We start from the raw sequence: 17,584 nt of genomic DNA on the forward strand, positions 1-17,584 counted from the left end.
GAAATGTGGCCTGCGGTGGCCCGCCAAAGCGTTACGAGGGGGTGATTCGGCTTGATGTACCGAACTCCCGCGCTCAAAGTCGGCACGTTGCCGACTTTGAACGCGGGAGTTCGGTACATCAAGATTTTTTTTTTAGTTTTCTTCACCCGTCACCAAGGGGTTAACCATTATTAATGAAAACAATTCTATCATTCAAGCTTTCTCCTTTTCATTCCAATGAAACAAAATGTTGAATATAGTTTCTTTTAGGGTTATAAAAGCCATTAAGAAATATGCGTAAGGTGCTTATCTTTTGACTGCAGACAGCTGACATATCTGCTGAGGTTTACATTACATAGACAGCAAAAAGCAGATTTACCCACAGAAAGCCTCAGACTAATAGCCCCAATAATTGCAGAGAGCAGAATAATCCTAAAGTCTTTTCAACTGGACAGGAGAGTAGTTGCTGTTCATTTGAAGAAAGAAAAAGAAAAAAAAAAAGGAATAAAAAAATCTAATAGTTTCGAGAGAGAGAGAGAGAGAGAGAGAGAGAGAGAGAGAGAGAGAGAGAGAGAGAGAGAGAGAGAGAGAGAGAGAGAGAGAGAGAGAGAGAGAGAGAGAGAGAGGGAGACAGAGAGAGAGAGAGATTTTACTCACAGAAATCTATCTGTTATCATCTTTCAATTCTATTACATCTTGAGCTTTCCTTTCTAAAGTAAAAAGGGTGTCATAGATCAGGGAGCACCAGGTGTTGCCTTAGTTATATGCTTTAATGATGTCAACTCAGAAGTCGGTCACACTGTAGATATCCCCCCTGGAAAGTACACCTGCACATGCACACACAGCCGTACACTTACTCACAGATGCAAACACACACACCAGTACAATCAAATGCATACAGAAGGGGTTTTCAAAGTGGACGATATTAACCCCCAGGGATCGATGAATAGCCAGAGGGTTGAAAGGTGGTCAATGAATATTTACTGGGGTCAAAGGGACTATTCAAGCCTTGATGATAGTTTGTAAAATTCTGAAGAATATCAGACACCATTAGAATATAAAATTTTAAAATATTTATATATATATATAAATATATATATATATATATATATTATATATATTTATAATATTTTTTTTTATAAAAAATATATAAAATTATATTATATATTTTTATATAATTATATATATATAAATATGTATATTGTATATATTTTAAAAATTTATATCTATAATTAAATATAATATTTATATGTATATGTATATGTATTTTAAATTATTATATTAATTAAAATTTTAAAAAAGTATTTATTATAAAATTTTATAAAATAAATTTAAAATTTTTATTTTATATATTAAAAACATATATAAATATATTATTTATAAAATTTATATATATAATTTTTAAATTATATATTAAATATTATATATAAAATTTTATTAAAAAAAAAAATAAATTTTTAAAAAATTAATAATAAAAATTTAAAATAAAAATTTAAAAAATATATAATATTTATATAATTTTAAATTTTTAAATAAATAAATAATTTATAAAATATTTGTATTTTTGATTTGGGGGATGGGGTTTAAAAAATAAATAAAGATATATTTTAAAAGGATTAGAAAATGGAAGAAGGGGAAAAGAATAAGAAAAAAAGGGGGAAAGATAAATCAAACAAAAAACAAACAAACCCAAATTTTAAAAAAAGGAATAAAAAAAAGAGAAAAAATGGGGATAAAAGAAAAAGGAAAATGGAAAATGAAAAGGGAAAAAAAAAAAAATAAAAAAGATGAAAAAAAGGGAAAAAAGAAAAAAAAAAAAAAAAAGTTTTTTGTTTGTTTTAAATTTTTAAAATGAATAAAAATTATAAAATTAAAAATTTTGGGGGGAACCCGGTTTCTTGGGGACAAATCCAGGGTAGGGTTTTCAAAACCTCCTTTCCCCATAAAAATTTGCTGTGATGGTGCCAAAGGGATGACAGTATCTAAGGTCCCCCAAGAAAGGGAAACGGGGGCCCTATCGGGGAGGGGCCCCTTGTCATGCAGGAAGGGGGACATATAGGTTTATATCGCAATACATCTGCAAGATAGAAAAGGTGTGAATGTGAAAGACAGACATAAAGAGAGAGAGCAAGTGAGAATGAGAGAGAGAGAGAGAGAGAGAGAGAGAGATAGAGAGAAAGAAATAGAGAGAGAAAGAAAGAGAGAAGAAAAGGAAAAGAGAGAAGAGGGAAAAAAAGAGAGGGAGAAAGAAAAAAGAAAGAAAAGAAAGAGGGGGGGAAAGGAAAAAAAGAAAGAAAAAGAGGGGAAAAAGAAAAAGGAGAGAGAAAAGAGAGAGAGAAAGAGAGAGGAAAGAAAGAGAAGAGAAAAAAAGAGAGGAAAAAAGAGAGACAGAGAAAGAGAAGAGAGAGAGGGGAGAGAGAAGAGAGAGAGGGGAGAAGAGAGAGAGAGAGAGAGAGAGAGAGAGAGAGAGAGAGAGAGAGAAGAGAGAGAGAGAGAGAGAGAGAGAAGAGAGAGAGAGAGAGAGAGAGAGAGAGAGAGAGAGAGAGAGAGAGAGAGAGAGAGAGAGAGAGAGAGAGAGAGAGAGAGAGAGAGAGAGAGAGAGAGAGAGAGAAGAGAGAGAGAGAGAGAGAGAGAGAGAGAGAGAGAGAGAGAGAGAGAGAGAGAGAGAGAGAGAGAGAGAGAGAGAGAGAGAGAGAGACAGAGAATGAGAGAGAGAAAGAGAGAAAAGCATAGTTATGATGAAAATGATATAGAGGCTTTGTAATGGTAAAACTATAATTATCAACAACAAGAGAATAAGGAAATTATGCAATTATCAATCATATATAACAATGATCAGACTTTCAACAAAAAACAAGAAAAAATTACATTTTATCATTAAAAGGAATTATCATATGCACAAGAATCAGGTTAGCAGTGAACTTACACGGTCATAACATATCAAGGTGGAGAAATTTGGAGTCTTGAGGTTATGCAGCATTTTCACAAACCTTAAAATAAAAAGAATTTGTTATATGTTAAATAAAAATACACTCTTCTTTTTTTATTTTACATAATAATAGCAGACTACATGTTCAAAGACATTTCCTATTAAAATCTTTGAATAATTCTACCAATGAAGAAAGATGAAAGAGGGGGAAGAGGCAAAATGATCATGAATAAAGGAAAAACTTACTTGGCACAATAAATAGCATCCAGTGCTGTGAATGTGCATCGCGGAAACAGGCAGAGCTGAAGGAAAGCTGTCACAGTGTCATTCTTTGGGGATCTTGCTCCTCGAAGCATAAACCATCCATCCTTCTCCTGATAATTATGTAGAGGAATAGTATTAAACAGTAATTTCATTCAATGAAGACAAGGGTATAATAAATTATTAAAGTAGTCATTGGTTTGACTACTGACTCCAAAATATAACCATAATGAAGAAAACAACAACACAAACAACAACAACAGTGAGGAAAGGAGGAAAACCCACCTGCTGCAATCTGGCATACACTCTGTCCACGTGCTCCTTTTGGCGTTTCTCCTCTTCCTGGAGCTTCTCCTTCAGGGCCAATAGGCGGTCAGTCTCCTTCTTGCGCTTGTTTGTCGATGGCTTTGGAAAAAATAATAGATTATGGAAATAAACTTAGGAAAATTTGGAAAATTTATGTACTCTGACAAAGCCATGGCAGTTAATGTACAAATAGGCCAGTAATATTATACCAACATAGAGGTGCTTTTTAGTACTTCACTTGGAAAAAATGACTAAGGGTGATGAGCAAGTACTGTTGGAAAATTAATAAGCTCCCAAAATTAAATAATCTATTGACACACCAATTTCAAAATCTTCAAGCATCAGATACAAAAATCATGCCACTTACGCTAACATTTGCATCAATCTTCTTGATCTCCTTCTCATACATGTGGTGTGGGACCTCCAGGTCAGACATGGTGAGTGTCCAAAAAGTGAGGAAGAAGGAGGGATCCATGTCCTCCCAGACCTGACAATAGACAAAATAAGTTCTAGCCATGCAGTTTAGAGAGACTAATGGTGTAACATCAAAGTCCAACAAAACAGGGAGTCTGAGAATCTTGGTTCATTATTGTCTCAAGGATTTTCTAATTTTGCATATTACTTATATTTCCTCTGCATATTCACTAGGTACTATACCTTAATACTGAAGTGTGGCTGGATGCTGGAAACAATGGGTTCAAAAACTTCATTGCAAGCCTGAATATACCGATCTTTCTTTTGTTCAATGGTCAGTTTCTTCTCACCACGATCTTGCCTTCTTAATTCATCATATCTGGACTGTTGAAATAAAGGCAATATAAAGACAAAAAGACAAAAATAAAGGCAAATAAATACAAAAACACATATTGTGAAGAGGTAGTGATAAAAAAAAATTAATATAACTTATTCATATAGTACAAACATCTACTTATCATGAGTTTTAAAACCAGCACTACAGTAAGTATCTTTTTTGAAGCAAAATCCAAAACCATCAGATGTTTAGAGCAAGCAAGCATCCATTTCTGGTGAAAGATGAGTGGAAGCTCACCCAAAATGTCTTATGATTTTGCATTGTTCAAATAAAGATGTTTACCACAATTCTGGTTCTATGATGCATTTAATGTCTCACTCTCACTCTCACTCTCACTCTCACTCTCACTCTCACACAAAAAAAAAACTCTCTCTCTCTCTCACACACTCGCTCTCAATCTAAACTGAAGAGAAGACTCAGCATCAATACCCTAAACTTACATTTAACATATTTATAAAAAGAGGACGTGCGAGGAAGAATGCAACATCAGCGTTGATGTGGTAATCAGAGAGCAATGACCCAATGCTTGGCAGCCGATCACTCAGCTCCTCTATAGTGACAACTTGGAAGAGATATGAGCCAAACTGCACCATTGTATCCTGGCACTGTAAATTGAAATAAAAAAAGGAAAAGAGTGAGAAGCAAAAGAAGAAGAAGAAAAAAATACTGACGTAATTTATAGATATTTGAATATATCAAAATTTCTAGTTGCTCTTCCTATGAAGCACAAAAATTTTACTTTATGAACTCTCCAGAAATGATTGAACTTAAGTATAAATGAAATGAAACTTGATTCATGGTATTCACTTTTAAGTAATTATTGATTATACACTTACTTGATCATACAGCTTCCCTACAAGTTTTAAATGGGGCGATTCTGTCTGATTGTACACAATAGATGACCTCTGCTGTGCCATAAGCAGCAACAAAGGTATTGCAAGGTCATTCTCCAGAAGAGCCTCCTTCAAACGGAGAGAGGACCTCTTGGTGTTCCTCTCCTGCTGATACTGCCCTGCTTCCCGACGCAGGAGTTCTCCACCACACATAGCACTCAGCTGTAAGTTTAAAGTGGGTATGCTACAGACGAGGCAAAGATGTATTTGACAGCTTGAGGAATTAGTAGCTAATTTTGGAGAAATTATCAGATTCTTAAAAAATAAGTATATGAACTAGTTTGTGTCATACACAGCCAACACCATCCACAAAAACCTGCTGCTGCCTGGTGTCAGGCGTATAAAACATCCTTGACAGTTTAAATGCCATGTCTTTTAATGCGCAGCTAATGTTGCCATACCCCTTTTTCTCTTTTGTTTTGCATTTACTGCACTTTTTTTTTCTTTTCTTTTTTTAAAAATAATTTTCTATGTTTTCTTTTGCATATTTTGCATTCTAATATCACTGCACGACAGTTGCAGTGAGGTGGTGTCTCCTTCCTCCCCACTGAGAGGAGGGAGCGTCAGTAACAGATAAACAGTGTGAGATGGTGTATGCCATACTCTCACTCTCACTCTCATAGAGTGAGTGAAGACAATGCTATGGTGGTACTTTCAATGACTAGACTGAAATCCTTATGGAAAATGGTGGTGTGTGTGAGAAAGGCCATGAAATTTCACTGAGCATTACACCTAATTACTTTGATTGTATAAAAATTTGATATGACTGTGCATAACCTAGAAAAAATAATTAAAAAATAAAAAATAAAATAATTTAGTTTGATTCCACTTGTTACAATGGATATTCTTGGTGTAACGTACTGTGCAAGGAATGGCTGGGGTTACCATCCAGGGATTTGAGTGCAGGTCAGCAAGATTGCTAGACGAGATCGCTACTGCTGCACCACACAACACAGGACAGTGACTTTACAGAAGGGAATATCATATATGTGCATCATTCGCTCTCTGAGGGTTATGGGGAGGCAGGCTTGTCAAGCCTTTCCATCAATCTGGGAACACTTTGAGATGTCTCCCACAACATTCAGTACACATGCTACTTACATTTATAAACAAATGAAGTTTTTATAATGAATAGCAGTGCTTAACCACACTATATGTAGAGAAACTGTATGAAATAGAAGGGAAAGGAAAAGACAGTGTAAGGTACCTAAATGTAGATGTTACCTTTGATAGTACATAAGCCATATATAGCAGTGAGCTTTGTATTGGAGATATCATCAGGGTTTGTTCTTGACTTTCAAGTGCTAAGCAATTATCACCAATCATGTGCAATGAAGGAAGGAGAAAACGTTTAATCAGAGGGAAGCACCAACTAAAAGACAAGCACACTGATGCCAACCAAAGATACTTTGGCAAGGCCATCCAGGAAAATGGGGGTACATCTGTCCTCACAGTCAAATTGAAAGTTTTGTGGCATTGCATTTCACATGATGGGGAGGGCAACCACTACCACATTCTCTGTGACCCTGCTTGGTGCATTTTTAGGAAAGCAGTAGATAAAGGCAAGCCTCCCCCCTTATGCCAACAGTTGAAGAATTACCTCAGACTTGAGAAAAAGTATGAGCACAGAGTGAGGGATGTCTTCCAAAGATGCTTAAGGGGCCAGAGCCAGAACAGAAACGAGGGACTCCATTCAAAGTACTTTACAGAAACAAGATTATTAATATAAGCAACGGGGTACCAAGAGCCTGAATATTTGAATATGAAAATTTGGTGAGGGAACACTCCCCACATGGCCACATACACAGTGGAAGCAAAACTGTGACCCTAAGTGACCTGAACTTTACCTGGCCTCGCATTACTAACCTCCTGAGCTAGGCTAAAGGATTAAGTAAGTAATCTTTTTATATTTTCTCTATTATCTATATGGTGCATTGATATATTAAATATAAAAATGTGATTATCCCATGAATTATTTTTTGATAGTTAACCCAATGGCGACGGGTCACGGCTATCGCCGTCATAACAATACGCACGATGTGCGGCGTGCGGCTGTCCGCAGCGGCGCCGCGCCAAAACGCCCCGAGGCAATGATTCGGCTTGATGGACCGATATCACGCGCTCAGAGTCGGCGCGCTGCCGCCGTTCGCCAGAGCGTAGAGTTTTTTTTAATTTGCTATACCCGGCGCCATTGGGTTAAAATAACACTATGTTATGAACAGATTTTGAAAATTCTTGTTGCAAATTAATTATGATACTGATAATTAAATATGTATGATGGTAAATCTGTTAAATATTGTAAATAATTTCACAACTTATATTCAAATAGCAATCTATCCAATCAAAAAGAAAGAAAGTAAAAAAATCCTCATGACATTTATATATTTACTTTTATGTTTAAAAATTCCTTTCTTTTTTTTAGGGGGTCTCATATCTGTGGATAAAAGCAAATTGCCATATTCTTGACAGTTTATAAATAATTAAGGGGTTTCCTATGGAAAAATAAGAAAAAAAAAAAAGGGGGGAAAAAAAAGAAAAAGAAAGAAAGAAAAAAAAAGAAAGAAAGAATAATAATAATAATAAAAAAAAAAAAATCAGGACCTGTTTTTATGCACTTACAGCTATAACAGCACTGAATACACATACACTACTTAAAAAATTATATGCATACATGAAAAAGAAACATGAGGACCAAAAATCGTTAGTCATTACTATATCAGAGTACATCTGTTTGCTAAGGACTGATGACTTATCGACATATCAGTGATGATAAACATTTGATTATTAAGAGTTTGGAGATGCTACAGATATGTTACACTCAGCCAATTATTACGAATCTCTGAAGTATATCTGTCTTTACCAAAAAATTATATAAGTGAAGTGATAAAATCCAAGCCTATTACTGAGCAACACAATCGATCACAGACAGCCAAAACTTATTACTAAATGAATACTAAACAAATTCAGCCTTGTAATGTCATCAAGGGAAAAATGAATAAGAAAAATATATATTATAAAATCTAAATCAAAAGATTCATAACTGACAGAAAACCAAATAGTGTCTTAGTTTTAAAATTTCAGCAGAACTAAATATCAGAAACAAAAAAGAATATAGTGCAGATTTTAGACAACTGCCTAAATATGAACATATTACAAACAAATAACCAATAATGGAAATGCCTCCTTGCTAATGGGGCACTACTCCCTAACCTGTTCAGCTGTGAGATCTTCTAAAGTGTCTGTTCCACCCATTTTCTGCACTATTTCCCGTAATATGAGGAGATCAATGGATTTTTCAGACTTGAGTTGGTTGGCCACAAACTGTAAGATGCCTCCAAGGTCTGTAACATATTTCTTGAACACTGTGCCACAAAAACTGGACAGGGACTGAAGCCATGGTGAGATGATCATCTCTGAAAGGGGAAAACAGAAATGTTTACATCTGTGCAAATCAGACAATCCTAATCCACCAGATAGTAATATTCTGTGAAAGTATTAACCTAGAGATATATTTACATAATTTCAATTTAGGCAAAGTTAGAGGACCTTCATGTGCTGTTCTATCCTTGTTCTCTGAGAGAATCTCCACAATGCAGTATCCAAGCATATCATAGGAGAGAGAGGTCAGGTACTTAAAGCTGTCTACAACAGGGCCAATTAGGTTGTCATACAACTGGACTTGAATCAGGATCTGTAAATATAAAAGATAAGTAAGTTCACAGTTATTACAAGGGGGGAAAGTTGTTTAACACATTTATGCTGTTTGACATTTATTTTGGCCTTAATGAACCAACCTGAATTGCAAGATGGTAAGTTTCCATGTCACAAGACAAGGCTGTTCTCAACTGCATGAACTAAACAGCTGTTCACTTGTTTGGCCCAAGAGCAGTCTATCAGGAGTTAAAGCCCCTCAAAATTATGCTTAAAAGTTTCATTTACAGGAAATTATTGTATACTGCAGCCAGAATCACAGACAGCAGGAAAATATGTGTTTTCCATGCTTCTAATTTTTCACTCAAGAGGCTGGTGACTGTCATTATTAGACAGCATTATCTAGTCCTTGGTTAAAAATATAACATTTATAACATTCCATTTCAAATCAGTAGGAAAGGAAATGAGGCAAGGAAGAGCAGTATGAGAGGGTGTAAGAGAAGAGAGAAAGGGAAAAGGAGTAAGAGGATAGGAAGGGAGAGGGAGAGAGGGGGAGGGGGAGGGGGAGGGGGAGGGGGAGGGGGAGGGGGAGGGAGAGGGGGAGGGGGAGGGGGGAGGGGGAGGGAAAGAGTAAGAGAAAGAGAGAGAGGGAGGGGAGAGGGGGAGAGGGGGAGAGGGGGAGAGGGAGAGAGGGAGGGAGAGAGAATGGGGGAAGGAAGGAGGGAGGGAAGGAATGAATGAAGGAAGGAGAGAATAAGAGAGAAAGAGAGATAGAGAGAGATTCCTAAGCATTATCACTCACATAATGGAATATGGGGCCAGGGTTGTTATGCGTCAATTTTCCGATGCCTCGGCTTACAGGCTTGATGGTTTCTTTTGTGATGCGCATCATAATGAACTTAGCCTTCTTGAGCAGCCAAGCCCGACGCCTCATCAACATGGGATGTTGTGTAAAGGACTCATTCTTCCATCGGCCATACAACCTATATCTGTAAGTCATTCGACACAATGACATCAGTCTTGGACTGTAAAAAATTCTGCACCAAACTTTATTTACATTTACACAACACAATTGGTCAGAGAATTTTAAATATACTCAACTTCCAACTCTCCTATTTATCTATTTTCTTAAACTGGTGAGAACTAACCTGTGCTGATAGGGATATATCTTGAGTGTTTCCCAAATCTCCTCTGCCAGGCATGGGTTTGAGTCTAGCATGGAGAGCGACGGAAGGAGAACTTCATCCAAGACACTTAAAAACTCAAAGTAGAAATTGGACCGTTCCCCATCTTCCCCTACCGGTGTCTGCAAAGGTCAATTAGTGTTAAGATGTCATTTATATCTGCATTAAAGATTTTACACTACTAAAATCATTTGTAATGCAAAAGATAATGGTAAATGAATGGCAAAACATGTAAAGGAACAAAAAGTTGTGTTTTTCATCCAAGAATTGAACTGCTCTGGCAAAAAGGGCTCCTATACCCTTTCTCCCCTCCACAAAGCCTTCAATTTGCATTGTTGGTATTGATTAAGCCTGACCGCTACAGGGGTTTGTAACTCAGTTTGTAAGTCTGAGGTTATAATTGGTGAAAATTTAAGTGCAGCTTGATTTTGAATTTAGAACTCTGTCACATTCCAGGATAGGCCTCAATACAGAAATTTGATATAAAATATCTAAAGCTTATCACTAGAGGAACATTTAAAATGAACAATAAACAACAGAAAACAGGAAAATAAATATCGTCCAGATATTGTTGATAATAATAATACTATAAATATCATGTAATTCACATGATATATATGCAGCAGAGACACATGAAATAACCTATACAACACTTCTCTTTCTAACCTCCTTCAGAGCAACACGAGCCACCCTCAGAACCTTGCACATGAGCCCTGGGTCATGGTACAGGTGTGGTCCAAGTACAAGCAGCATGGGGAACACTGTGGAACAGAGATCACTGAACTTCCTGGCTGGTTGTGGGGCAAGAGGGTTGTCTAGTGGCTTCACTCGAGAGGCCTTGAGTCGGCTTGGTAAATTGCACACCCTGTAAATTGGCATGAGTGTTAAACCATTTTTAATGATGACTTGCTGTGCTTACAAATGGGTGATCATTAAAAAAATTAAACATCTTTAAACATGCTTAAAATACAAATATCATTTCATCAATAATGTCACAAAGCATATATCTCCTTCTCTTCAATATTTTATTAAACTAATACATTCACTATAAAAAAGTGTGAGGAAATGACTGACTTACTCTCTGTAGATGGGTTCAATTGTGGCATGAACTAGCTGACAAAGTGCTTGACTCACAGGAGGAAAAGACATCAAATAATAATCAGGGAAACGAGATGAAATTTCTACAAAATGCTCCCAAGCTCCAACCTGTTTTGGTCGGAAAAATATTATAGGAAATTACAAGAAGGAAAAGTCAATATTTTAAATCACAACTGAAAAGTAATGAGTTTTATCTGACAAAATTATTGATACTCTTAACCTTAACTATTTACCTCAGTTCACAAACATCAGATTAAATCAATATTCTCATATTCTTTACAGCAGCAATACTTAACAGAAAAATCTTCCTGCCTTAACCTACTGAATTCTACCATTTGACTAACCTCAATGAGAGCAATGCACAACTGGATCTTTTGATTGGACAGATACACCTCCTGATTTTTGAAGTCCTCTTTGAGACCCTCCTCTTCTTGTCGCTCTTGTTCCTTTTCCTTGTCTTTATCCTTGTCTTTGGTAGATATGACATTAAGCTTTCTGACAATCTCTTTTGCCTCACTCTCCTCCTTCAGATGGCACTCAATCATGGAGGAGTCCTCAGGGGTCAGCTAGTGTGTGGGTGAGTAAAAAGAATGGCCTTTAGAATAGAAAGATGGGATGAATGTTGAGCAGATTGTGAATGAAATAGCATAACTGTCATATACATGGAGAAACGATAGAGTTAGCATATTTGATAAGAAGTAGGGAATTCCAGATAGATTTATGGTAATTGTTACTGAGAGTGACACTCACTACAGAGACAAAGATCCAAAATCAGAATTTTTATATATTTCCTCTACCCAACGATCTTGGGGGATGGGTAGGGAACCGAGGGTTGAAGGGGGGGGATAACAGATGGCACTGGATGTCATTAGGAACATGCAGAAATTGATGAAAGGGATTTATGAAACATTAAAAAGTCAATTTTTCAAAGAGCCAATCTTTGTGTCCAAAAAGCACAAAAAATGATAAAAATTGGCCAATGAAACTCTATTGATGCCCCCTGCCATCTTTGAAAGTCCTTTGACAATGCGCAAACTTTCAAAAAAACTTGTTCGGTAAAAATCTATGGGATTTCACATAATCCAGATCACCTATAGTAATCATACAATGCGTCCTAACCAATAAACCAACCTAACCTTAAACCTGTGGGACTTATATGCTACAATCTATATATTCTCTAGCCAGAGGGCTCTGCCCCCTGGACCCCTGAACTAATATATAACCTAACCTAACCTGGACCTCTGTAGTAATATATAACCTAACCTATACGATCTATATATTCCCTAGCCAGGGGGCTCTGCCTCCTGAACCCCCTGGGTAAGACTACATACCTTTATATAGGGAAACACCAAACTTTTCTTGGCTTCCTATGGTCAGAATTTCTTGGTTTCTAATCCCTTTTTCAACCTTTGGGGCACCTGTTGGGCTCAAATATCAGGCGGAGATAGATACTAATGTCTATTTGTTCTATATATCCACTTTTGGCTTTAAAAAATGACCCAGAATTGGTGCAACACACTTGAAATTAAACATTTCTCACTGGTGTTGTTCAACGAATGGTGTTGCAAGGCCTGTCAAATATCCTTGTGCTTCCACACAAGGTTACTGTACAAAATAATGTAAATAATTACCAAAACATGTAAAAATAAGTATAATAAAAGTAAAAGAATTAATTAAATGCATGAATTCAGTAAACGGATACTGGTAATCACAAAATAATTGTTATCACATTATACTCTACAAGATGGCAGTGTCCATTTTGCTCTATCTCCGTGTGTGGCTCTTGGTAACATTAACCCCCTCATTTTTGGTTTTATTAAAAGTGAGCCACCTTTGTGCCCATTATTAACATTTTTTCTAAGTTAACTGTGAGAAGGAAAATCTAAAATATGAAGGAAGATAACCAAGAGCAAAAAAGATGATAATGAGATGAAGAAGAAAAGGTAAGCAGAAGAAGAAAAATAAAATAGAAAAAAATATATAAGGAGCAATTCAAAAAGGAAAAGGAAAGATGAGCAGAAGGGTAGAAGGACCCTAAAAACATGTCCCGGGGATTCAGAAGATAAAGAGAGTGAAGAGAAAAAGAAAATGAGTGGAGGAAAAGGAGAAGTAATTTACAAAAAAAGGTTTCTCCAAAACAATAACTATGATAACTGATGTAGGCCTATGCAATTTTACCCATGAGTAGATATCAGAAAGCTGCAGGATGTTGGCCTGGATGAGGAGTGCTATAGTGGTGTAGATCCCCTTGGTGTCCTTCCCATTTGAGGCATAATTGTTGAGCTTGAAGCCCAAGAGTTCACTGATGGTGGCTGACTCACAGGGATACTGATTGAGGAGCCCTGTGTAGAACTGGTGTTGAGATGGCCGAGCCTCCAAGGACTCCAAGATAAGGTCTAAGACACGATTGGGGTCTAAGTTGAAACCACCTGAAAGTATAAAGCGAGTTTATGTGTTGAATTCATAAGACAAAAAAATGATGTAAGCACAATTTCAAATACTTTTAACTAATTTGTAAGTGCACATGTGTATACACATAAAGACACACATGAATATACACAAATTTATTTGCAGAAAGCTCTTTTGAATTACCAATAAGACTACGAATAACTTGGATGATTGACTGAGGTGTAACCCTCTCTGTAATTTCTTGATTGAGCTCTGTCACAAGCTTAGCATAACCTTCTGTTTCTTCACGTAATAGGTTGAATTTCTGTTGTTTGTAGCTGTGGGTTATGAGAAATTTATTAGTAAGAACTCACTTGTCAAAGGGATATTTGTAAATAGAATTATCCGACATTAAACAATGTGCTCTTGTACAGGGAAAAGATTTGCAAATAGTATCAATTTAATGTCAAAAATTACCTAGATCTACCTATCCAAATATACTTACAATAACTTAGTCTTCACTTTTATTTGCTTTGTGTGGAAATTTTTCTTGTTTTTCACTATGCCATAATCTCCGAGGGTTTCTATCTCTAACCTCTCCTTCATCATTTTATCTATGTCTAAGGATTTGAGCAGCATCATCAGTTGCTCACGGTTTCTGCTGAGACGGTCAATGGTGGAAGCTTCCAGGTCAAGAAGGGTGGCCGTCTCCACCAGCTGCGATGCCAGATCTGGGTGCCAGTTCTGTGGAGATCATAGGGGTGTTACTCTCTAAATGTCAAAATCCCTTATAAAGAGAAAACTGTTACCTTTTCCTCTCTACCTATATTGCTCTCTGTCTCTGTTTCTGTCTCTCTTTCTGCTTCTTTCACAATTTAATCCCTCGGTGACGGGTGTAAAAAACTATTTTGAGTGGTTTGTTATGACGTCCAGAGACGTGACCCGTCAGGGAGGGGATATATATATATATATATATATATATATATATATATATATATATATATATATATATATATATATGCAGATATAAATACATAACTAAATAAGTAAATAAATTAACATATTAACTACTGTTCTATGTTTTACTTACAAGCATTTCTGCAAGAAGTGGTCGCACATGTTCACGTGTCAAGTTGCCTCTTAAAACAGCTGACAATATCTCATACAGTCCTCTGGACAGGTCTGAAAGTTTGATAAACACATCAAAATACTTATAGCTAGTTAAATTTGTAAAATAATTACTGAAATATCTTTAAGTGGTTTATAGTATTACTCAAATGAACAACTTATAAAACAAATAAACCAAAAAGGCTATGGATATTCCTGAATGAAGCTCACATTCAATTCCAGTAATACTTTCTAATATATTTGTCAAATCCTATTTAGCAACTTATATATAAAAGGTATTATAAAGGAAAAAATATTTCATGACTTTCATCTTAAGACAAAACAGGACCCCTTACCTTTGCAAACACTTGGTTGGGATAAGCCCGGGTTATCTGAGTCTTCTTTTAATAGTTGCTTGATTGTTTGGATGCTGAAAAGAAACGAAGAAAGTTAATGCGAAAGAATAAAAGGATTGGGCTGTTGTAGTCAAGGACCAAATCTGACCGAGGATCTTGCACTACAGTATTTTGTGTAAATCACACCTCTCTACACATGCAATATGTATGCTTCATTAAAGATGTCAAACATAAATAAGTGTCACTGTATAGAATCCTAAACTGTAAAGCTTCCTCAATAATTGCAAGCTTTCATCTTTAATAATGAAATCTGCCTATAAAAAACAGGCAACTATCAACTACTGTTAAACACTTTGTCTTAATTCATTTATCTAATATTTTTCAGAAATCTTTATCTTGACCACAGACATACTGATCAACATTTCATAGTTATCAGCAAATAAATTATTGACAACAGATGTCGAGCAAGTAATCATGAGTACCCATATGTTTCTGCATCTTGGTATCACTAGGTTTATATCTCTTAGTGTTAGCAGTCAACACTTTAAAAATAAGTTCCACGAATAAAATGGGTTCCATGATTCATAACTTGTACGACGGGAGTGGCTCAAAACAGTATCTCAAGAGGAGAAAAAAAGAATTCACAAATTTCCCATTGTAGTCTCTCTGAACCATTGACTTCTTCCATGCAAACGGCCAGCTTCAGTGGCACACCACCGGCAATAAACCTGACATAAAGGGGACTGTTGACTGACAGGTTCAGACCTTTAGAAATCCTGGCTTATTGCCATGATGCTGACAAGGACAACACTCTATTGAGAGGGATTATAGTAGCATACTGCTTCTCTCTAAATAAACTGGTTGTAACATTTACAACAAGGAATTGCAAACTGCAAAATAGTAAATGCATAAATGTGTAGCAAAATACATTCACAGCAGGGGGTCCTTGGGGTGAAGTTCTCCCAGCAAAAAGAAAGGCCTATCTCCAAAACTTAAAGCCATGAATGTACACGATAAACCCCAGTGATCCGTCTAATGCTTCGTAAACACTTGGACGGCTGCCGGTCAAACAACGATGCAAACAAAACCACGCTAGACAATGACTCACACGCACACATCTCCTTTTGCTCTGTTAGGGACAAAGTAAAACATTCACTAAGACGCTTTAAATGAGCGTTCCTTGCACCACATATCACTAAGCAACCTTCCAGAAAAGTTATAAGGGAAGACAAAACAAAACTTCATTTGTTGACACTTGGGACCCTCGGAATCCTCAATTGCAAAGCTCTTAAAATTGCACTATTTCCACGTGATAATATTACAAAAATACCTCAGTAAAAATCGCAGTGAAATGGGAATTTGTTGGTAAATAGAAAAACCTGACTTACACTTCTGCTTTGCCCGATTTTGCCCAATTTTTCCAAGTCTCGAGTGTAAACAAGCGGTGACTGCCCGCCATCTTTGCTCTGTGGCGCTGCTTCTAAAACGCCATCCCAACCCCCGAGTTCATTTAAATATATATTTTCCTACTGTGATTTTTATTCCCTAAATATATAAATGTTTCCCTAGTGTACATATAAGTTGAATGTTGTATGATATGGGCTCTTGACTTCGAAGTCGGATTGTATTTTTGTTTTTTTGTTATCTCTGATGTGTAGTAACAGGAAAGGATGCAAGTTAATTTGGTGATAACTTTTTTTTCCCTTAGTGCTTATTAAATAGCAAGATACAGATATTGTAAATAAACTCTTGGTGCAGAGAAATTAACCTAATAACTATTTTTGAAATACGTTAGATTTGCAGAAGATTGCGTTAAATTTCTTAAATCAATCATACCAATGTTCTAATTCTGTTGCTAAGACAATATACATAGTATTGATAATATGTAATTGCACCCCTTAAGAGGTTATATCAAAATAGCTATTCAAAAATGTTATAAAAGCTGTCCCTAGCTGGCGAGCGTCATCTAGCGGCAGTGCGAAGAAGCTGGGTTATAAAAGGAAACATTAAATTTTGTTTTCATTTTAATCAGTAAGAATGTCCGTAATATTTAGAGCATGACATCGAGACCGTATCGAACTATTTTTTGTAACACAAACGTTCAAAAAGTATTTTATCAATGTCCTCCCTGGGTTGCGAGAGCCACCTAGCGGCGGCGGGAAGAAGCTCGGTTCAAAAACAAACCATGGCGCCGAGAAGAAAGGGAGCGACGGACAGTCCCAGGACTCCGAACAATTTTGAGTACTTAAAAAGCATTGGTGACTTTAAAAAGACGATCAGGAGGAGAGATACACTCAAGGCCTTCAAAACAGGAAAGGTAAGTGGACCCAGAAACGCGATGTGTGGTTAGGTTTTAAAAAGATTCTCAAGACAGTCTCCCAGAAAGTTCGGTCGAAGGTTGCCAGGCGGTGAAGAAAGGACGAAGAAAGTAATGTTTTGGCCGATTTTTTAGGATTCTTACTCCTTCCCTTTGGCAATAATACAGGCATTAATTGGAAATTTATCTGTGTTAACGCTGCCGGACACAACCAACGTATGTTTACACAGGAAAAAGAATTTAAAGGGGTAATTTTGTGTAATCGGATTAGAAAGGGATTTAAACAGCTCAATGAACTTCAATT

The 17,584-nt window shown here is 36.4% G+C and overlaps 1 protein-coding gene across 1 annotated transcript in view; it reads right to left on the reverse strand.

Annotated features, from left to right (window-relative positions):
• LOC125030961 (THO complex subunit 2-like) overlaps positions 1–16,457 on the reverse strand; it is a 56,052-nt gene extending 39,595 nt beyond the window's left edge. The window contains exons 1-21 of the mRNA XM_047621383.1: positions 16,352–16,457; positions 14,964–15,037; positions 14,591–14,682; positions 14,006–14,244; positions 13,705–13,838; positions 13,291–13,541; positions 11,457–11,678; positions 11,093–11,220; positions 10,681–10,879; positions 9,979–10,136; positions 9,633–9,819; positions 8,726–8,870; positions 8,390–8,592; positions 5,123–5,341; positions 4,727–4,891; positions 4,133–4,273; positions 3,843–3,962; positions 3,455–3,574; positions 3,155–3,282; positions 2,906–2,969; positions 2,021–2,056 (exon numbers count right to left, since the gene is read on the reverse strand). Of these exons, the coding sequence (XP_047477339.1) occupies positions 2,021–2,056; positions 2,906–2,969; positions 3,155–3,282; positions 3,455–3,574; positions 3,843–3,962; positions 4,133–4,273; positions 4,727–4,891; positions 5,123–5,341; positions 8,390–8,592; positions 8,726–8,870; positions 9,633–9,819; positions 9,979–10,136; positions 10,681–10,879; positions 11,093–11,220; positions 11,457–11,678; positions 13,291–13,541; positions 13,705–13,838; positions 14,006–14,244; positions 14,591–14,682; positions 14,964–15,037; positions 16,352–16,422 (3,096 nt within the window). The 5' untranslated portion in view covers positions 16,423–16,457. The remainder of the gene's footprint in view (positions 1–2,020; positions 2,057–2,905; positions 2,970–3,154; positions 3,283–3,454; positions 3,575–3,842; positions 3,963–4,132; positions 4,274–4,726; positions 4,892–5,122; positions 5,342–8,389; positions 8,593–8,725; positions 8,871–9,632; positions 9,820–9,978; positions 10,137–10,680; positions 10,880–11,092; positions 11,221–11,456; positions 11,679–13,290; positions 13,542–13,704; positions 13,839–14,005; positions 14,245–14,590; positions 14,683–14,963; positions 15,038–16,351) is intronic.
• Between the last annotated feature and the right edge of the window lie 1,127 nt (positions 16,458–17,584).

This window comes from Penaeus chinensis, chromosome 2 (genome assembly GCF_019202785.1).
Source record: "Penaeus chinensis breed Huanghai No. 1 chromosome 2, ASM1920278v2, whole genome shotgun sequence".
NCBI classification, from domain to species: domain Eukaryota; kingdom Metazoa; phylum Arthropoda; class Malacostraca; order Decapoda; family Penaeidae; genus Penaeus; species Penaeus chinensis.